At 41.3% G+C, this 21,848-nt stretch overlaps 1 protein-coding gene across 5 annotated transcripts; it reads right to left on the reverse strand.

The window, feature by feature from the left end:
• Positions 1-2,464: 2,464 nt before the first annotated feature.
• LOC127561733 (class I histocompatibility antigen, Gogo-OKO alpha chain-like) lies at positions 2,465-6,101 on the reverse strand. Of its 5 annotated transcripts, XM_051996938.1 has the most exons (8): positions 6,004-6,101; positions 4,847-5,125; positions 4,350-4,628; positions 3,856-4,131; positions 3,598-3,705; positions 3,050-3,083; positions 2,822-2,866; positions 2,465-2,717 (listed from the first exon to the last, which is right to left on the reverse strand). In XM_051996938.1, exons 1-7 carry the CDS (start codon positions 6,065-6,067, stop codon positions 2,860-2,862), a joined length of 1,047 nt encoding a protein of 348 aa, XP_051852898.1. In that variant the 5' UTR covers positions 6,068-6,101; the 3' UTR covers positions 2,465-2,717; positions 2,822-2,859. The 5 variants fall into 5 exon arrangements, with proteins under 5 accessions (XP_051852898.1, XP_051852897.1, XP_051852899.1 ...); XM_051996937.1 differs by lacking the exon at positions 3,050-3,083; XM_051996939.1 differs by lacking the exons at positions 2,465-2,717; positions 2,822-2,866; positions 3,050-3,083 and adding an exon at positions 3,114-3,157.
• Positions 6,102-21,848: the final 15,747 nt, after the last annotated feature.

Below are 21,848 nucleotides of genomic sequence, written 5' to 3' on the forward strand. Positions count from 1 at the left end.
ATAGCGATAAATGTCATCATTTTAGGTTAAATACATATTGGCTACTACTCAACATACTTATGCAGATCACACAGACCTAGAGAAACTAAAATATAGAAGAGGAATTTAAACATTCTTGGAAGTTCTTCACTTTATCGCTACTACACACAGCTGCTGGAAGTTCTTCATCTTATCTCTACTACACACACACACACACCACTATAAAAAGGACTGCTACAAATATATTTACATGTGTGTGTCCTTTTCATATGACTAGAAATAGTTTTAATTTCTTCATCTGAAAATTGCCTATTCCTATCCTTTGACCATTTATCAATTAGAGAATGGCTTGAATATTATGAATTTGATTCAATCCTCTATGTATTTTTAAAATGAGGCCTTTATCAGAACCCTTAAATGTAAAAATGTCTACCCAGTGTAGTGTTTTCTTGCTAATTTCATCTACCCCTTGGTTTTGTTTGTACAAAACCTTTTTCCTTTAATATAATCAAAATTATCTATTTTGCATTCAATAATGTACTCAAGGTCTTCTTTGCCCACAAATTGCTTCCTTCTCCACAGATCTGAGAGGTAAATTACCCTTTGTTATTCTAATTTGCTTATAATTACACTCTTTAGATCTACAGCATGGACTCATTTTGACCTTATCCTGTGTTAGGTGTAGGTCAATGACTAGTATCACCCATACCAATTTCCAATTGTTGTCAAATAGTCAGTTCTTGTTCCAGAAGCTGGAGTCCTTGGGTTTATCAAATACTAGATGACTACAGTTATTTACTATTGTGTTGCAAATGTATTTCTCTACTTCTTAGCCAGTACCAAATAGTTTTGATGATTGCTGCTTTATAATAAAGTTTTAGGTCTAGTACAACTAGTCCAGCTTAGTTTTTGCACTTTTTTATTAATTACCTTGAAATTCTTGACCTTTTTTGTTCTTCCAGATAAACTTTCTTATTTTTTCTAGCTCTGCAAAATAATTTCTTGGGAGTTTGAATAAGTAAATCAATTTAGACAGTATTGTCATTTTTATTATTATAATCAAATGCTACCCATGAGCACTTCATATTTTTCCAATGTAGTAGATCTGACTTTATTTGTGGGGAAAGTGTTTTGCAGTTGTCTTCAGATAGTTGCTGACTTTCTCTTGGCAAGTAGAGTCTCTGATATTTTATATTACCTACAATTATTCTAAATGGAATTTCTCTTTGTATCACTTGCTGCTGGAGCTTTGCTAAAGTTGTGAATTTTTGCTAGTAGTTATTTAGTTGCTTCTCTAGGATTTTCTAAGTATATCATCTTTATCATCTCTTAATTTCCTTTTTCTTCTCTTGTTGCTAAAGCTAACATTCCTAATATAATATTGAATAGTAATGGTGATATTGGGCAACCTTGTTTGACTCTTGATCTTATTGGGAATGGTCTAGTTTATTCCCATTGCATATGATGCTTGCTGATAGTTTTAAATAGACGCTACTGATCATTTTAAGGAAAACTCCATTTATTCCTATTCTCCTTTGTGATTTTAATAGGAACGGGTATTGGATTTTGTCAAAAACTTTTTCTGCATCTATTGAGATAATCATATGATTTCCGTTAATTTGGTTATTGATAGGATCAATAATGTTGTCAGTTTTTCTGATACTGAACCAGCCCTGGAATCCTAGTAGAAATCCTATTAGGTCTTAGGGTATTATCCTATAATAAGTGGCTGTAATCTCTTAATATTTTATTTATGATTTTTGCATCAATACTCTTTAGGGAAGTTGCTCTATAATTTTCTTTCTCTGTTTTGGCCTTTCTTGTTTTCAGGAAGATTATGTAATCTGGACTCTATTTGAAGCCCTGGAACAAGTCAGAATATACTATATCAACATGTGCACCTGATCAGCATAAATCAGGCAAATGTCTGTACTCTCATAATGCCTCACATACCGCCTCTCCTCAAGACTATTTTGTCTATTTGTCCAGGTTCATCTGCAATCACAGACACAGCAGAGCAAATAAAAGAATCCTTAAGTCTTAAAGCTTTAATTTATTTTCTCCTTCAAATGGCCAGAATATCTCCACATTGTCATTCCAATTCCCTGAAATCCCTACAGAAACATAAAAGGTCAATTGAAAGGTCAACTGAAATTGTGGAGAAAAGTTGAAGATTCAAGAAAAATCATTCACAGTGCAAATTTTTCCAGGAAGAAAAACATCAGATGTTAAGGAGATCCAGAGCAATCCCAATAGACTTTGGACAGAAAATTCCATCTGTATCCAGAAAAAGAACTATGGAGACTGAATGTAAATCAACACATGCTATATTCTTTTCTTTCTTTCTTTCTTGTTTTTTTTCCCTCTCCCATAGTTTTTCCCTGTTTTTCTGATTTTTCTCTCCAACATGATTCATAAAGCAATGTATATTAAAAATAAATAAATAAGTTTTTTTTAGTGTTAAGGAAAGATCATTTCCAAAGTCTTTTGCTTTTTACTGCTAGTTTTATTGCCTAAAAAGGGAAACAGGTAGAAAAAGGGAAGGAAGAATTGGGAGGCCTTAGAGAATAGATTGAAGGCATTAGAAATGCTTCTTTGAATTTGCTCTGTAGAGTACAGGGATAATCATAGGGGCCAATCTGGAAAGGGAAGGCAAAGGTCAACAGGAACAAGACAAGAATTATGATGTGGATATCCTTGTTTTCTTTCTCGGGTTCACACATGGCAATTCTCTCAAGCTGAAGAAAGAAAGGCAGATTAAGGAGCATCCTCAAATTCACCTCAAGCCTTTCTTCACTCTCACCACCCATTTGTCCCCTTCACACCAGCCCCAGAGTCTCACCTTTGGCTGACAGAGAGACATCTGACCCCTGTGCACTATCATTGCCTGGAGACAAAGAGGGAAACAACCCAGTCAGGGACCCATATTCCAGAACCAAGGGATATGAAGGCAAAGAGACCCCAAGGTATGGACTTTCAGTAAGTCTCTTCTGACTTCTCATTTCCCAACTCCCAAAGATACCATGGGCTCGGCCCTTCTTCCTCCCTTCCACTTCAACCTTTCACTTACCTGCAAGTCTGAACATATTCCCCTCCTTTTCCACCTGCAAAAGAAAAGCAAATCCCACAGTCCAGGAGAGAAGACCACACTAAGGCCCCAGAAGTTCACTGAGCTGTCCTGCAGACACAATAAATGACAATTGACGCTATCCCTTCATCCCCCCATTCTCCAGTTCAATATCTAGATCTTAGAGGAAAAGGGGAAAGAGGCACGAGGGAAGGGCACTTTCCGACTCCCAGGCCTGCATCACTGGGTTCCTGTTCTGGTCTGGCCCAGGGACAGAACTCCCAGTCTGTTTAGCAGAGATCCCTGTGTTCATTTCTGATCTGAGTCTGTAGCAGGTTCCCCACTCAGCCAGCCTGTGACACCACTACAAAACATCCCTCTAGAAAGTGTCTTCCACTTCCAGGTTTATTCATCTAGAACCTGGGGCCCGGCTAACAGTCTCTTCGCTGGCAAGTAGAGAACTTGGGGAAAGACAGACAAGATGAGAGGTCGGGGGAAGCCGGGATCTCCACAGTGCCTGTGCCCAATGACCCCCTTCCAGCCCTGCCCACCTGAAGTCTTCTTCCTCCAGACCACAGCTCCAGCAATGACTGCAGTGAGGAGGAGGGCAGCGGCAGCAAGGACCCCCACAATGATCCAGGGGGATGAGGACTCTGGCTCTGAAATGGAAAAGGGAGCTGAAAGGCCAGGATCCCTGTCTGGCCTGAGATTCACTGACCTCTTCCCTAACTCTTCCTGCAGCTCCCCCTCCCTCTGCTCCTTCTGGGAGGCAGGAATGGCCACCCCCCAGCCCCTCCTATGGTCCTTACCCCATTTCAGGGTGAGGGGCTCAGGCAGCCCCTCGTGCTGAACTCGGCAGGTATATCTCCCTTCCTGGCCCGAGGTCACCCCCACAGCCGCCCACTTCTGGAAGGTCCCATCTCCAGCAGGCCTGGTCTCGATGACTTCTGTGTCCTGGTGCTGTTCCTCCCCATCCCTCAGCCAGGTCAGAGAGATCTCTGCGGGGTAAAAGTCCTGGGCCCGGCACTGCAGGGTCACCTCCCCACTGGAGGTGCTGTGACGGGTCACTCGGGCAGAAGGGGCATCTGGGGGCAAAGGTCAGAGGCATTTCCAGGGTTGCCCTTTACCCCTTGTCCTTCAGGATCATAAGGTCAGACAGGGAAAAGGGGTACACCGCACAATCTGGGCCCTGAGGTCCTTGGGTGCCTGGGAATGGGGAGCTCAGGAATAATGGTGCAGGGGAGGTGGACCAGGGAGGCTGGGCCCTTGAATGCCGAGCACACTGGGACTGACTGGGAAGTACCTGCCCTCTGCAGAGTCTCCTTCCCCATCTCCAGGTATATCTTCAGCCACAGCACACACTCCTCCTCCAGGTATGCTTTATATCTTTCCGCAATGCTCCTGTCTGCCTCCAACTTGTGCTTCGAGTTCACTGCCTCCTTCCCAGCAGCCGTCCATGTGAGGGTCTCCATGTCCAGGGCGAGATAGTCCTGCCCGTTGTAGGCAAACTGATAAAACCCCCGCTTGAAGGAGAGGTCCGGGGAAACCTCGCAGCTGACCAGGCGCTGGAAGGTGTGGACCCCTGCTGTGCCACAAGCCCCAGGATCAGCACCTCTAGCTTCTGCCCAACAGGGCTGACCCCAAGACCTGCCCACCCAGGAGGGCCCTGAAGTAATTCTGCTGCCTGGAGGGGATCCACCCTCAGTGGGCTCCGCAGGTGACCGTGGGAAAGGTCCCGACCCGGCCTCTCCTCCCCACTCTGGTCCGTGTTCATAAAGATCCCAGGCCCACATCACTCACCGCCCTCGCTCTGGTTGTAGTAGCCCCGCAGGGTCTGCAGGTCCTCTCGGGAAATTTGTGTATTCTTTTTACTGATCTGCGTGCTCCGCTCCCAGTAGTCCCGGTCCGCATTCTTCACCTTCTCTATCCACAGAGCCCGTGGTTCCACCCTCTGACTCGTGCTGTTGCTGTCGAAGCGCACGAACTGCTGATCGTCCACAAAGCCCACAGAGAAGAACTGCGGCTCCCCAAGCCCGGGCCAGGACATGGTGGTGCCGAAATACCTCAAGGAGTGAGAGCCTGAGACATGGGTACATGGGCCGGGTTCAGGGCAGGGACCCCGTGGGCCCGACTCCAGCTGCCCAGTGTCTGCGGTAAAGCCAGCGGTGTGACCCCAGACCTTGTCCTGCCCACAGTGTGACCTTGGACTTTGAACAACAAATCCTGAAATGCCTCTCCTTACCCCCTTAATCCCAGCCCATCTGCCCCTGACACTGTTGTGCACTAGGCTGAAAAATAGTAATTCTCATGACTTTAGCTCTTTGAGATCAGCATAACACCTTTACTGACAACAACCCAGTAGGTCCTAGTGGCCCTCAGACTGGGCGTCCAAACCCCCCCCCCTTACCCCCCCCTCCCCCCCGTCCACCGAACCTCTCTCCCTTGGTCCGGGTCTTGGGTTCCTCACATTCTGATCCTCGATCCCCCACTTTGTATCCTCTCCTGGCCCTTTCTCCTCCCCCCAAAATCCTGTTAAGTTCTTAAAAAAAAATCTAGTTCTCCGTCCTTGCCCTTCAATACCGGGGCTCCCAGGCACTCTGCTCCTTAACGCCCCCAGGACTGTCGCACCCTTTCTTCTGGCACCTCTTTCTTAGCGCCCCATGTCCTCATACCCACCTACCAATAACAACCCCCAGCCTACTGAGACCCCGAAACCAGGCCGCCCCCCTGCCGAACCCCAGCTAAGGGACGGCGGGTTACTGGCCCCCTGTCACACTCTCTTATTCGCTGCTTCATCTTTTCCGCACCACCTTGACTTCAGCTTTCTCGTGGGAAACGACTCGGGCGGGTCTCGGAGCAGCTTTCTGCAGACACCTCTCCCCCCCCCCCCGCCCCCATCTCCCCAGGGACACTGTGTCCGGTCTCCCGGCGACCGGTGAATACTGTTCTCTCCTTACCCGCCCAGGTCTCTGTCAGGGCCAGGGCCCCCAACAAAAAGAGAGAGCGCGCGTAAGAGCCCATGCTGGGCAGGCAGAAAACAAGATCCCTGAAAGCAATTTACCTTCGGGTTATAGAGGGAGGAATCCTCAACTTCTGATTGGCTTCGCTGAGGTTCTGCCACCCAATAGGAAATGGAAGCCAGCAAACGTCATCGGGGAATGCTCAGAATAAACATAAACAGGTAGGGAGACCAAAACTGAAGCTGATGCTGAGAAAACCCCCAGCTTCCCAGCCCTCTGCGCTTTCTGTCATTCCCGGAACAGCCTCCCTGCCTCCCATCCTCGCTTCGGGAACACGCGGCGCTTGTGCTCTCAGCCCCAACAGAGAAAAATCAGGTCCCGGCCGCAGCTTCTCCGCGGGGCTTCCAGCCTCCCGCCCCCCTCAGCCGGTCCCTCTCCTTCCCTTGGGAGTTAGGAAGGTTCCCCCCAACAAAACCGAGGGCGTCTGAGCGTTGTAGGAACCTGAGGACGGATTTGGGGAGAGCTGCGTTGTCATTCTAATGACATCCTTCCCAGCTGTGACTCCGGCAACTCTCGTCACCTCCCAGACCTTGTAGATGCGGGAGCGAGAGACCCAGGAATACAGAAGTCCCGGAAATGGAATTTGGATCCGGGAAGAAGACTTTGTCTCACTAGGGAAAGGACGGGAATCTCTCACAGCAGAGTCAGGAAGATCCGAATTCTAATCCAGGCGTCAGACATGTACTATCTGTGTGGCTCTGAGCAAGTCATTTAACCCTCTTTGTTTCATTTTGCTCACGTGTAAAATGAGCTGGAGAAGGAAGTTGTAAACCACTCTAATTTCTCTGATAAAAAAAAATCCCCAAATGGCGTCACAAAGAGTCAGACACAAAAACAAAAGGGAACAACTTAATTATTAAAATGGGGAATTATTAAAAAGGGAAGAACATAATTTCAGCATAAGATAAATTCTGAACTGTCTAAAATATGAAGGTATTCCTAGTAAACTTTGTCAGAAACAAAGACCTTGGGTACATTTGGGAGGTTTCCCTTCTTTCTTATCTCAAACTACAACTAGGAAACCACTGAACTGCATATTTTGTAGAGAGCATAAAATTAACCTTAGAAAGAATCAGTTTCCTTTAACCCATTAGAAAATGGAAGACCAACAAAGTTAACAGATTTTCTCACAAGATTACAGAGATAGGAAGTAGCAAGTTTGAGATATGAACCTACATCCTATCATTCCTGATTCAATCCTCTTTCTACCCCCTTGGTCTTGCACACCCAGGCAGGGGTCCTCAAACTACTGCCGGGGGCCAGATGGAGCAGCTGAGGACGTTTATCCCCCTCATCCAGGGCTATGAAGTTTCTTTATTTAAGGGCCCACAAAACAAAGTTTTTGTTTTTACTATAGTCGGGCCCTCCAACAGTCTGAGGGACAGTGAACTGGCCCCCTATTTAAAAAGTTTGAGGACCTCTGGAGAGAAAGTGCTGAAATGAAGTTTTTTCTGATGAAGGGCACCTTACCCCTTCAAATCATGTTGAAGTCAATAGTACTTGGACAATGGAAGACTTGGGTAATTCCATTTTTGTTAACATTTTCTTCTATTAGAAGAAATAATGTGTGGTCTTCTCTCCTGGACATTTTTTCCTATTAGATCATTCCATACAATTATTTCTTCTTTTGATCCCAATGGTGAATAAAAAATTTCCCCTAACACCTCCTTGTTATTTTACTTGTGCTTTAATTCTCCATAGCATTAATGTCTGACACACCAGTTTTCTATGGGAAACGTAGAAAAGTTTTTCCATTTTTTCTCCATTGTTTGAGTGACACTTCCCCTGTGAAAATTTAAGAAGGCTCCTCAGATCTTTACTTCCACAACTCCCAACAGTCTCCTCTCTCAGAACCATTTATGTTCTTCTTTCCTCCCAAATTCCTATAACCTATAGTTCTCCAAGACCCTGCCTTGGTCAGGCCATAGCTGGACTATAATTGTGGCACCACATCTTAGAAAAAGCTTGAGCAAACTAGAACGTGTCCTGGAGATGAGGACAAGAATGATGAAGGGACTGGATGAAGGAACTGAGGATTTTTACCTAGGAGTAGAAAAAATCCTCAATGAATAGGATGGTTATTTTTAAGTATTTGAAGGATTGTTTGGAAAACAAATGAGATATTCTAAGAGGGCACATCTGGGAACTGAATGCATATTGCAGAGATGCTGATTTTTCATCTAAGAATTCTATCTAAAAGTGTAATGGCATGCCTCTGGAAGTAATAACGCCCCCCCTCCTTGGAGGTCCTCAGGCAGAGATTAGATGGTTGAGATGTAGAAGAATTTGCGATTCAGATAGGAGCTGGAGTAGATAGCTAAGGTAGTTTGGAACTCTTAGTCTCTGATTCTGAGCCATCAGCCCCATCAGCATCTATTCCTGCAAATGAAAATGCCAGTTAGGCAAAGGGAGCAGGGAAGGAAAAGGAAAAAATAGACTCAGATCCCAAGTATAGATATGTTGTTTACTACATGTTTTAATATGATTGTCTGCAGGTTTCAAAGAATGGGGGATATGGAATTTAAGGGAAAACCTTAGCTGTGTTAACTGGAGGGATTTAGAGGCATTCCAAGCATTGTTGGCTCAGGGCCCTTGGCAAAGTTAGGTATGGCGCTACTCAAAAGAAAGCATGAAAGATCAGAGTTCTGCAAGTACTGAAAGAGACAGAAAGACAGAGATAGAGCCAAAAACCTTCAGAAATGAAGGAAAACGGCTTCCCAAGGAAAGAAACCTGGGGTAGTTGTTAATTTGGCTCTAAGGAAAAGAATTGTAAGGATCAATAAAAAACACATCTAAAAGTTTTATCTTGAGATTAAATAAATGATTGCCAATTTACAGATGATCAGGTTGTTGTTGCCCTTCTTGAAGAGGACCATGACATTAGGAAACTGATGCTATGACGTGCAAGTGAATTGGAATTGTGAAGGAGGGCTGCAAGATCGCCAGTCTCACTGTCTCCTCCAGAATCATCTGGGTCTAGTTGCCAATTACAGATCAGGATGACTGGGGAAGGCCCTGGATGCTGTGAGAGACCTTAAACCAGGGGTCCTCAAACTACAGCCCATGGGCCAAATGCCTCCTGCTGAGGACGTTTATGCGGCCTGCCGGGTTATGGCAGAATCAAACGGGAACTGATATTTGACCTAAACTCCCGTTAGCAACACACCTTCCGGAACTGGGCAGAGGCAGCAGAGACAGAGTGTGAGGCAATACAGGGGTGAGGTGAGTTCCCAGGCTGGGTATGTGGTGTGGGGAAGGGAGAGAGATGCAGAAGACGGAGCCCCCACAACAGACAGGCGCAAGGGATGTACAGTGCATGCTGTGCATGTTAAGGCCGCTGCAGGGGGAATTCACTGCAGCAGTGAAGGTAGGAAGTGGGAGCTCGAAGAGTGGGAGAGAGAATGCAGGAAACGGAGGCATCACAGCGCGCAGAGGCAGCTTGGAGGAAGTTGGGCATTGCAGTCTGTATGTCTCTGTGTGGGCAAAGTTATTACTGGTATATTATTTTTGTAGCACTGTATTTATATATTGGTATTTTACTAATAGCAATTTGGAATCCCTAGGAAATAATGATGTCAAAAAAAGAAAAATTGACTCGGAGCGTAGGATATTTAAAGAACAGTGGACTTAGGATTACATTTTCATGCAGTACAAGGAAACAGCTGTATGTCTGATATGGCAGACACTATATTCTGCATTCAAAGAATATAATTTGCCTCGACACTATGAAACTCAACATAAAAATAAATATGATTGTTTGGTTGGAGAACTGAGAAAAGATAAAATATTAAAACTAAAAATACATCGACAACTCAGCAAAATACTTTTGTGAAGCAGAAGCAACTAAATATTTCATCACTGCGAACAAGTTTTCAAGTTGCCAAGCTAATAGCATGCACTGGCAGACCATTCATGGAGGGAGAATTTGTTAAAGAATGCCTTCTTTCTGTTGCCAAAGAGTTGTGTCCAGAGAAGGCCGATTTATTTAGTACAGTGAGTCTTTCAGGACCTACAATTACACAGAGGATTGAAGAAATGGGAGACAATCTGCATCAGCATTTGCAAAACTCCGTAAAAAAAATTTCATATTTTTCCTTGGCACGTGACAAAAGCAATGATGTTTGTGATTCTGCACAACTTCTAATTTTTATTCCTGGATCGAATGATTATTTTGAAGTCATACAAGAGCTTGCTGCACTGCAAAGCATCAAAGGAACAACTACAGGAGAAGATATCTAGTGTTCTCGTCTTTAAAATATAATGGTTCTCTCTGTGAGCAGGTTTCTTGGGGAGGTTTTCTGGAGGCAGCCTTCATTTCAGTTAAAAGCAATATTTACTCCAAATGCAGCCAGGTGTTAAAAGTTCAGATCTTTTATTGCTTCCTCCAAAATAGCCTGGTTAGTTTCTTGGAAACCTATCTCTCTTTGGCTCCAAGAGCTCTTGCCACTAATCTTTTGCCTCTGCCAGCTTCGCCTTCTCTTGTCTCCAGCCAGCATCAAGGTGAACATAGGAATGAATCTATCTTGCCTCCAAGAGAGGGCTTCTGGCTCTCAGTCTCCCAAAGTGTTCCCCTCTCTGTCAATCTTCTGAACTAATTAACTGACTGAAGCTCCAAGAGCTTCTTATATATGATCTTTTAAAAGTTGACTTCTCCTCTGAGGGAGGGATTAAGGGAGGTGTGAATTCACAAAGTTACAAAGTTAACTTTGTGAATCTCCCATATTTGTGAACTCCAATGAGTACTTAAATACATTAATGAGTTAGAAAATTTGCTAAGTACCATGCTAAATTAGGCAACTGACTTATCTCTTTGTGAGGATTCCAACAGATATCTAGAAAATGTTTGCCAAACTATGAATGGTTTGGAGCTGGACTGAGCTAAACTAGCCAGTGTGACAACTGATGGTGCTACTAGCATGGTGGGGTCTAAGAAAGGAGTAATTGCTCGCATTAACCAAGAGATGGATCAACATAACGATTCTCATCCAATAGCCATACACTGCCTCATCCACCAACAAGGACTGTGTAGTAAATCACTGAAGTGGGACTTTGTTATGAAAATTGTGGTATCTTGTGTTAACTTCATTAGAGCTAATGCCCTAAATCACAGACGATTTCAGGAATTTCTGTCTGAGCTAAATGTTGAGTATGAAGATGTTCTATATCACACAGAAGTCCATTGGCTGAGTCGAGGGAGAGTTTTGAAACTTTTCTATGACTTACTTTCACAGATTACAACTTTTCTGCTTTAAAAAAACAAAGAAGTACTAGAATTCAATGATGCAGAATGGAAATGGCACCTTGCCTTTCTGACAGATGTGACAGAGCTACTCAACAATTTCCATATGCAACTTCAAGGAAAGGGGAAGCTTATCTGTGATATGCAATCATATGTCAAAGCATTTGAAGTAAAATTAGACCTCCTCATCAAACAAGTCAAGGAGGAAAACTTCTGCCATCTCCCCACAACTCAAAATCTGTTAGCGGAAAAACTGCTGATTGCATTCCCAAACAAAACATGTGTGGATTTACTGGAAAAATTGCAAAAGGAGTTCCAATTAATTTTAAAGAGCTTCATCTCCATGAACAGGACATACAGCTTTTCTGTAATCCATTTTCAATTGAAAATGTGGATACAATTTACCAAATGGAATGGATAAACTGCAGAATTGTGACTCTCTGAAAGACACATTCAAGTCAAACAGTCTTCATAGTTTCTATGCATCTCTCCCCTCTGAGACATATCCTCATCTCAGGAACCATGCACTCAAAATGGCAACCATCCTTTGATAGCACTTATGTCTGTGAACAGACTTTTTCTAGAATGAAAACATTTGAAATCTCCAACCAGATCAAGACTAATGATGCAGACTTGCATCACTTGTTACGACTAGCACTGACAAATATGGAACCAGACGTTCACCATCTCATTAGCCAAAAGCAGACCCATAGTTCCCATTGAAATACTGGTAAGTTTGTTGATTTAACTTTACTTCATTTTAAATATTGTATTTGTTCCCATTTTGTTTCTTCACTTCAAAATAAGATATATGCAGTGTGCATAGAAATTTGTTCATAGTTTTTGTTTTTACTATAATCTGGCCCTCCAACAGTCTGAAGGACAGTGAACTGGCCCCCTATTTAAAAAGTCTGAGGACCCCTGCTCAAGAAGTTCTAGTGTCATTGATGAAAACAGGAAAAATTGAAATATTTAGGAATGTGAAAATAAACTAATTTCTCATCCCCACCCATACCGTTTTAGAATTATTAAGAAAGCAGTTTTCTGGGTATCCTAGTCTGAAGCCTTTGGACTAATCTAAATGAGAAATGCTTATTAATATTTTCCTATCAATTCAAAACAAAAGTATCTGGCACAGAAATCTTTTCTATTCATTCTTATCAAAGGTCTAATAATTTCTAACCCATCCCTAGGTCCCTCTATTCTGATCAATCATCTAGGGAGTGGTTAAATGATTAGTTAAGAGAAAAATGAAGTCTTTTACTACTTCAGTTGATGGGGTCCTGGGTAACTAAATAAGTATTAGCAGAGAAAGCCTCTGCTTTTTTAGGGATAGAAATGGACTGCTCTAACTTTACCACAAGCCATAAAAAATAAATAAATTGAGTTTCTATTCCTATAGCAATTCATCTGGGGGGGGAAGAAAGGTGGGGAGAGACAACACCATCCTAGAGAGGTGAAAATGGCAAGTTCCCAAAGGGAAGTATGCCAAAACCTGCAAGTGTTCCCAAGCTTAGGGCTCCTCAGTCAAAAAGCTTGAGTGTAGAGTTCACTGAGCATACAAGCTGACTGACAATCCAACAAGCCTTCCATAAGGCTTCCATGTGTCCCAGCTATAGGAGAAAGAAAAAAAGAAAAAAAAAAAAAAAAAAAAAAGAGGAGCTTACCTTGAAATGGAGGAAGTAAAGCAAGATTATCCCCATATAGGTAAAGTGGTATAAAAGTAACATGAAATAGATTTGGGAGAGCATAATAGTTCAATAAACATGAAGAAATCAAGTCAGACAATTATCATAGGTAACAGAGATTTGCTGTTTTATTACGTGAATAGCAAACAGGTTCAAATAAATACAATTAGGCAAAGCAAAGTCATACTGAATTAGCAATTTGTTTTTGGGGGACAGAACTTTTAAGGCCTCAGGGGAAAAGAGGGAAATAAAGGCAAAATATAGGGAGTGACAAGGATGTATTGAGGTGTTGAGACTAGAAAACTGAGTTTCCTCAAGGTTATCTCAAAGCTTGAAGTACTAACAATGAAGAGCCAGATTAGCTCCATCTTCTCATCATTCTATGCTTAAGACAGTCTGGGAAACTGATTTGATTGTGATTAATAAAGGAATAGAATGGGCTTGGATTTTTGTTTGTTTGATTATTTGTTTATTTTTATCAATTCCTGAGAATAGCTGATCTAGCTCATAAATTGGTTGGAGTTCCCATTACAGGCCACCAACCTGTTGAGGTAACCGGTATAGTGAGACCAGACTACCAAAATGGTGAAGTCACCCAAGAAAATAATGGGGTGCAGGCTGATACCCCAAAGCTTACAGGATGGTGTCATAATGATGAGGTTTGTATCCCCTCGATTCCTAGTGATGATGAGATTAGTGGCCATAAGAGAGTTGTTAAAATTCTCTTTTGGTTGGCCCACAGGTTCAAAGTGAAAGAATTTACTTATCACGAAATATTAATGGCAAAAATGAAAGTTTATTGTTGGATTAAAAACCAATTTGCTAAGAGACTGACTTCTATAGTGGCAAAGTCTTATTAGGGGGCACTAAGAAGAGAATGCCTTCTCAGCAGGCAGAGGGTCCTCACAGGCAGATATGCCAAGAAAAGGTCCCTTAGCCTGGCCTCTACAAGGCCCTCTACAAGGAGTCCAGAAATTGCCCTTTAAAAGGAGTCTTGAGGCTTTACTATTGTGCCACAGTTCCCTTTTGATATCCTGATATCTAGTTTCCCCATTGTTCTATCTGCCTCAGGTTGTAACCTTTCTCTCTTAACGTTTGATTTAGTTACTCTTCCTCAGGTTGTAATCATTTTCTCTTAATATTTGATAGGATAAAGGTCTTATATTTTAGACTTTAGGCTATACTTATTCCCTCTTAAGTTTAATGGGATAAAGGTCTTTATCCATTTTAGACATCATTAGAATATCAGGAGCCTCTCTAGTACCTCCCATTATGTCATCCTAGGTGCCTCCCCCAATTAGGTCATCCCCACCCAGATACCTCCCCGATTATGTCATTGTTCTTGTTATCCTATAAAAGAACTTTTTATCTGATATTCACTGCTGGATTCTTTGAGATGATAGTCTCATTCAGCCCTGAGACCAACCATGGATCCATTTGGTCCCAGTATATCTCTCCATTTAATAAACTATTAAATTGTTCTCTACTCTCTGTCTTGCTCAGTTTCTCTGGCATTATATTTGAAAGCCAAGGTTCCCAGCCTAGATGCTTATCAGTAGCCCAGATCTCCTATTGGAATTAACAACACTCCAAAGGAGTCCTTTTTGACCAGAATTTCTCATTGAATCAAAGGCTCTGGCATTCCCGAAAGATAACTTGTCTGGGGAAATATACTATCCTTAAGAGGGCCTAAGACTCCAAAAGGGATCACAGATCAAAAGGGAAGACAGTTTCAGAGTGATAATCTTAAAGGGAACACAGGTTCAGTAAGGAAACAGTTTCCCTCCCCCTTCAATAAATTGTCTCAAAAGAATTTATAGGCTTAGACATCTTCCAAATCCAAAATAAAGTCTTTATTTTATTATACTATTAAGAATGTACCAAATCCATAAGAATTTTTTAACAAGGATAAAGATTTAAAAATCAACAAAGGGGAAGACAAGTTCCCTAGCAGCAAACAGGAGGAAATGCCATTAAGGGAGGAATATACTTTGGCATGCTATGCCACAGTCTTCTTGAATTGTTCTACCTCAGCTTCCCTGCATTAGTTTTCCTGAATTATAACATCTTAATTTCCCTGAGTTAGTATGCTATGTTTCCCCTTTCCTCTTTTCCTGTTCATTAGGACTGAGATAATTAGGGCTGTGGAGATCTGGTCACTTGGTATTCCAAAAGATAAAATTCCAGATAAAACTCTAGCTGAATACCTCCTTCACTCCCAATTTGTAGGAATTCATAATTCTCACCTCCAACCTGTCAGAACTGAATTTATGTTCAGTCCCTGAAAATTCCCACTCCCTGCCTTCTGCCTTTTGCCTTTGTTTCTCTTCTCACTGAAGTCCTATAAAAATCCTCACATTCAATACTGGATACTTTGAGATGCAAGTCCTATCCAGTCAATTAGGCTCTCTATAAATAAAATATTAAAAACTCTCTAATCTCTATCTTGCCTCAGGTTCTCTGGCATTACAGTCACTAACCCTAAAGAGGAGTTTAGTTATAATAAGGATGACACCATTGACTGATGGGCTGAATTCACAGAGAAGTTAGGGAGGAACTACAGTCTGAGCAGATCTTTTATGGGGGAGATATAACCTCAGGGGATTGACATCATAGCTTGGCTTTCAGACTGGTTATAGTAAATGTAGACTTTTCTGAGACCTTCATTTGAAGTCAGACTATAATCAAAAGTCCACTTGAACAAAGGGTCCACTTAAGGCTGAAATGATCTTATCAGTGCTCTTCCCAGCTTGCCTCAGGAGGTATTATAATTCCTTCAGGTTTTCTCTGCCAACTCCCATCTAGCTATCCAGTAGCTCCTCATTGTCAGTGATGAATCTTGACCAAACAGAAAGGAAAAATCTTGGTGGGAATTGTTTGTTGTCTTTTTGGTTGTTTTGTTTTGTTTTTGCTTGTTCTCTATATCAACTGATTCTCTCTCTCTCTTTTTTTTCTTGTTGAAGCTTTTTATTTTCAAAACATATGCAAGGATAATTTTTCACCATTGACCTTTTCAAATATAATGCCAGAGAAACTGAGGCAGGGTAGAGATTAGAGAACAATTTAATATTTTATTTGAAAGGGAGAGATTTATTGGATCCAAATGGATCCATGGTTTGGTCTCAGGGCTGAATGAGACTACTGTCTCCAAGAATTCAGCAAGGAATGTTGGATACAAGATTTTTTGTAGGTAACAAGAATGAGGACATAATGGGGGAGATACCTGGATGGGGATGATCTAATGAAGATGACCTAATGGGGGGAGGCACCTAGGATGACATAATGGAGGGAGATATGGAGGGGCTCCTGATATTCTAATGATGTCTAAAATGGATAGACCTTTATCCCATCAAACATTAAGAGGAATGATTATAGCCTGGGGTTTTGGGGCAGAGTAACTGAGGACAATTAGGGAAACTGGGTCAGAACATTAAAAGAGAACTGTAGCACAACACAAAACCTTGTGTTCCAATTTCCCTCCCTCTTCCCCCATCCCCTCCCCTTTTTCAAAGGGTCAAATGGTTGTTTTTTTTTTTTTTTGTAGTCAGTCAGTAAGCATTTATTGTTGTTGTTGTTGTTGTTGTTGTTGTTATTGTTCAGTCATTTCAGATTTGAACAACTCTTTCTAACCCCATTTGGGAATTCTCTTGGCAAAGATACTGAGGTGGTTTGCTATTTTACAGATAAGGAAACGGAGGGAAGCAGGACTGAGAGATTTTCCCCAAATCATACAGTTAGTAAAGTATCTGAGGACAGATTTGAACTCAAGAAGATGAATCTTCCTGACTCCAGGACTAGCATTCTATCTACTATGACACCTAGCTGCTCAAGCAAATAGTAAGTACTGTGTGGGTCAGAAACCATTAATAAAACAACTGGATAGATCTCTAGAAGCAAAGCAAAGTTTATTTACTCTGTCGAGAATGAGCCTCCCACCCATCGAGCAGTGGATCGAAGGGAGGAAGCACGGTAGGGGACAGGGTCGGCGCTTTTATCCCTAACGCAAATTCCCCCTCCCACCACTGACCCTCATCCTAATTGGCTGAGGATCTTACATTCTAAACCCAGGAACTATCCAACAAGTACATAGTTGCCCATATTTGGCTGAAATAGGGAGGATAACAGGAAGGGGGCTTAAGTATGCCCTTAGGGGGATGACAGGGAAGGGATAGCAGGGAGAAGACTTTAAGTATGTCTTTAAGAAGATAGCAGGAAGGGGCTTTTGTCCTTATGAAGATAGCAGGGAGGAGACACTTTAAGTATGCCCTTGACTTAATGCTTAAAGTCCTTCAGGCCTACTCAAACTTTGAAATAGATGAAGCCTTACTAATTTTCACAACTGTCTTGAAAGATCTACTTTATCTCGTTCAGTACCATTTTCATTAGGAAATATGCATAGTAGGGGTAATGAAATCCTTGGTGACTAGGTGATGTTGGAAGAAAAAGCCTGAAGCACTGATAAGATGACTCCCTGAGGAAAGCAGGGAAGGGCATTGATGGGGATGAGCTCAGTTTTACTAGTCTCACTGCCTGTGGAGGTCTTGGGTAATCCCACTTTACTGTATCCAATCAGAAAGCCAAGTTATCAAGTCAAACCCCTAAGATTAAATTTCCCCAATAAATCTGTCCATGGCCTACCCCATCTTTGCTGAATCCCTTTTGGGTTAGTCCACCATAGCATTTCTGCCTGTGGTGTCTTTCTCCTCATTCTTCCTACTGGCATACTCCCACCTCATAACAAATTGCCTTTCTCCTGATTAATTTTGAGTTCCACTGGGGAACTTAACTTTTCCATCATTAGTGTTAAAACCTCTTTCTTTACTGACTAGATGATCTCCCAAATCTATTTTATATTTCCCACTCCTGCTGCCTATCTTACCTCTTTATTTTGTCCATAATTTCTTCTCGTAAATAAAAATGCCTTTTGGCAAAGAGAAAGTCATTCTGAATTTTTCACATGTGAATTGCTATGAAAGCTCACCATTTGATGCTGAACCCCATCATTTGATGTGGACCCCAAGCCCATCAGGGACAGATGAGGAGGGAGATCTTTTCAAGCAAGGGACACAGCCAGAGATCATGCCCAGATTTGAGAGAGAGAATATTTTATGCATGTAAATACTAAATCACTTTGGCAGCTGAATGGCAGCTGAATCTATTGGTAAGACTTGAGGCAGGTAGACTCACTAGCAAGCTCTTGCAATAGTACAAATGTGTGATGAGAGTGTATATCAGGGTAATGACTGTATCAGAGAAGACAAAGGGAATACTGAAGAGATGTTACAAAGTAAAATCAATAGGCCTTGGTGCCAAATAGTATGTTAGGGAGACAGAGGTAAATTAGTGAGAAGTCAAGAATAACATCTAAGTTTCATGATTGAGGGATTTGGAAAATGGTTGAGTTTAAGATGTTTACTACACTTCCAAAGAGATCTTAAAGGAGGGAAAGGTACCCACATGTGCAAAAATGTTTGTGGCAGCCCTCTTTGTATTGTCAAGAAACTTGAAACTGAATGGATGCCTATCAATTGGAGAATGGCTAAATAAGTTATGGTATATCACTGTTATGGAATATTATAAAAAATGATCAGCAGGATGGTTTCAGAGAGGCCTGAAGATTTACATGAACTGATGCTAAGTGAAATGAACAGAACCAGAAGATCATTGTACATGGTAATAAGATTATACAAAGATCAATTCTGATGGATGTGGCTCTTTTCAAGAATGAGATGACCAGGCCATTTCCAATGATCTTGTGCTCAAGAGAAACATCTACACCCAGAGAGAGGACTATAAGAACTGAGTGTAGATCACAGCATAGCATTTTTATTCTTTTTGTGGTTGTTTACTTGCATTTTATTTTTTCTATTTTTTTTCTTTTTGATCTGATTTTTCTCTTGCAGCAAGATAATTGTATAAATATGTATACATATATTGGATTTTATATATATATATATATATATTTACCATGCTGAACACATATAGGATTACTTGTCATGCAAGGGAGGGTGTGGGGATAGGGAGGGGAAATTGGAACACAAGGTTTTGCAAGGGTCAATGGTGAAAAATTATCCATGAATATGTTTTGAATATAAAAATCTTTAACAATAATAATAAAAGATGTTTACTGCATTACCAGATGTCTGGAAGCCAATTGGAGATGTGAGAATGAAAAAGAGACAGAGAGAATGTGTGTGTGTGTGTGTGTGTGTGTGTGTGTGTGTGGTATGTGTGTGTGTGTGTGTGAAAAAGAACATGATCAATAATGTCAAATATTGCAAGAAATCAAGAAGAATGAGGATTGAGGGGAAAGTTTTTGGAGTTGGCGATTAAGAGATTATTTGAATAAAGCAGATTCAGTGGAATGATGAGGACAGAAGCTTGTAAGGGATTAAGCAAGTGAGGGGAGAGAAAATAGAAGCATCTATTAAAGAAGGCCTTCTCAAGGAGTTTAGCACAAAAGGGCAGGAGAAATGTAGGATAATAGCAGGGATGGAAAGATCAAATGAGGGTTTTTTGAAGATGTGGGAGATATAGACATGTTTGCAAATGATAAGGAAGTGTCAATAGACAGGGAGAGATTAAGGATAAGTGAAAAAATGGAGGTGACAGAGAAGAACAATCTGTTGGAGAAAATAAGATAGAATAGGATCACTTGCACAGGCAGAAGAGTTAGTCTTGGTAAGGAGTAAGACTGCCTATTCCTGTGAGACAAGAGAAGGTACAGATAATGGGAAAAGACATCTGAATAATATGAGATGAGAAAAAGGGAATTTTTTCCTGAAAAATTTAAAGCAAGTTTCTCTTCTGAGAGGTTAAATGGAGGAAGAGCCATGGGAAGTTTGAGGAGGGATGAAAAGGTTTGAAAGAGCCACTATGGAGAGTAAAAGAACAAGTTGATAAGGATTTGGAAGAATTGCTTAGAAAAGCAAAAAGAGCCCAGATAAAATTATATAAGAAAATTTTGCAGTGGATGAAATCAGAACACTTGCATGATTTTTTCCATCTTTACTCGGCAGTCCATGTGTAGGAGTAAAGGAGGCTGCTGGTAGGAGAAATCCAACGACAGATTTGGTAGGGAAAATCAGCAATATAAATGATAAGGTAGCAGTTAGATGGCACAGTGGATAGAGCACAAGCCCTTGAAGTCAGGAAGACCTGAGTTCAAATGTGACTCAGACACTTAATACTTCCTAGTTGTATGACCTTGGGCAAGTTACTTAACCCCAAATGCCTCAGCCAAAAAAAAAAAAAAATTAAAATATATATAAATGATAAGATGGAAGGGACTCAAGAGAAGAGGGGAGTATAGAGTTTAACTAGTTCAACCAGGATCAAAATTAGGAAAAAAAGAGAACAATTAAAGCAGAAGTGATGGCTTGGAAGAAGAGTAAAGGGTCAAGTGATTTGAAGGTCATGGCATGAACATTAAAAGGTAGGATTTACTAAGGAAAGGAAGAGGACAAGTTAAAAGTGAATTATGATCAGATTAAAGGATTTCAGAATTCTTGAACATGTAATTGATGCATTTATGGACGATGGCAGATCATCTTTGTGTATAACTGAAGTAGAATAGAGGACTAGGTCATGAGAAATGAGTAGACTTAGGAAATGAGTGATTAAAGTGTTTAAAGGAGTGTCAATATGTATGTTGAAGTTCCTTAGGATGAGGGCAAAGATTGGGGAGAAGAGAAAATTTGTAAAACAGATACTGAACTTGAGGAAGACAAGTGACCAGGAGGTCTGTAGACAATAGCTACAAGGATTTGGATTGAATGGTAGAAATTAATTGTATGACTCTCCAAGGAGAAGTTACTGAGTTATGGAGGTAGGGGGAGAACCTGGAAGTAGCAATGGAAAATAAGGAGTATTCTTTATTTCCCCTGCCTCAACCAGTAAATCAATTTGTGTAGCCAGCACTGGACGTTGTGTCATCAGGCAAGAGCCAGATTTCTATGACTGCCATAAAATGGAAGGAATGGGAAAGGAAAATATTTAGAATATAGGCAAATTCTCTACCTATGGAATAGGCATTTCAGAAGGCACAGTATCTGGTTGGGACTTTGAAATGGGAGGATAAGAGGAATGAGAATGAATAAGGTGGTAGGGGATGATGAAAGGGGTTAAGATGATGACCTACAAAGGTTCAGAATAATTTGGATGTGTAGGGTATGACCAGGTGTGGGAATAGGCATCTCTGAGTGGAAGGTACCATTTTTCTTCCCAGAGGAATTGGAAAATCAGGCAGAAATACTAAGAAGTTTTCATAATAAGGCAACTGTTGATAGATAAAGTCCACATAAACAAAAATTCCATGGAGGGATCTTAATTTTTAAGAATCTTATCTACAACTGATATGGACTTGGCTCTTTTTGTCTTTAGTATTTTGAACTCGGGTCCTCCTGACTTCAGAGCTGATGCTCTATCCACTGCACCACCTAGTTGCCCCTAATTATTTTCAACAATGAACTGATTCAAGGCAATTCCAATAGACTTGTGATGGAAAGTGCCATCCACATCCAGAGAGAAATATGGAGACTGAAAGTATGGATCAAAGCATAGTATTTTCCACCTTTTCTGTTGTTTTTTGCTTTTTTTTTCCCTTCTCATTTTTTTTCTTTTGATCTGATTTTGTGTGTGTGTCTGCAGCATGACAAATATAGAAATATGTTTAGAAGAATTGCACATATTTAACCTATATCAGATTGCTTGCTTTTTGGGGAAGAAGGAGGAAGAAAAAGAGGGAGAAAATTTGGGAACACAAGGTTTTGTAAAGAATGCAAAAGAATGTTGAAAACTATATTTGCATATATTTAGAAAAATAAAATACTATCAAAGCCTAAAAAAGAGAATCT

The sequence above is a fragment of the Antechinus flavipes genome, chromosome 4, assembly GCF_016432865.1.
Source record: "Antechinus flavipes isolate AdamAnt ecotype Samford, QLD, Australia chromosome 4, AdamAnt_v2, whole genome shotgun sequence".
NCBI lineage: Eukaryota > Metazoa > Chordata > Mammalia > Dasyuromorphia > Dasyuridae > Antechinus > Antechinus flavipes.

Coding starts and splice junctions, on each gene's coding strand:
- LOC127561733 (XM_051996936.1), bottom strand. CDS start 6,067: ATGGGCTCTTACGCGCGCTCTCTCTTTTTGTTGGGGGCCCTGGCCCTG. Junction 5,126..6,003: donor CCTGACAGAGACCTGGGCGG/GTAAGGAGAGAA, acceptor CCCATGTCTCAG/GCTCTCACTCCTTGAGGTAT. Junction 4,132..4,349: donor GGAGACTCTGCAGAGGGCAG/GTACTTCCCAGT, acceptor CTTTGCCCCCAG/ATGCCCCTTCTGCCCGAGTG.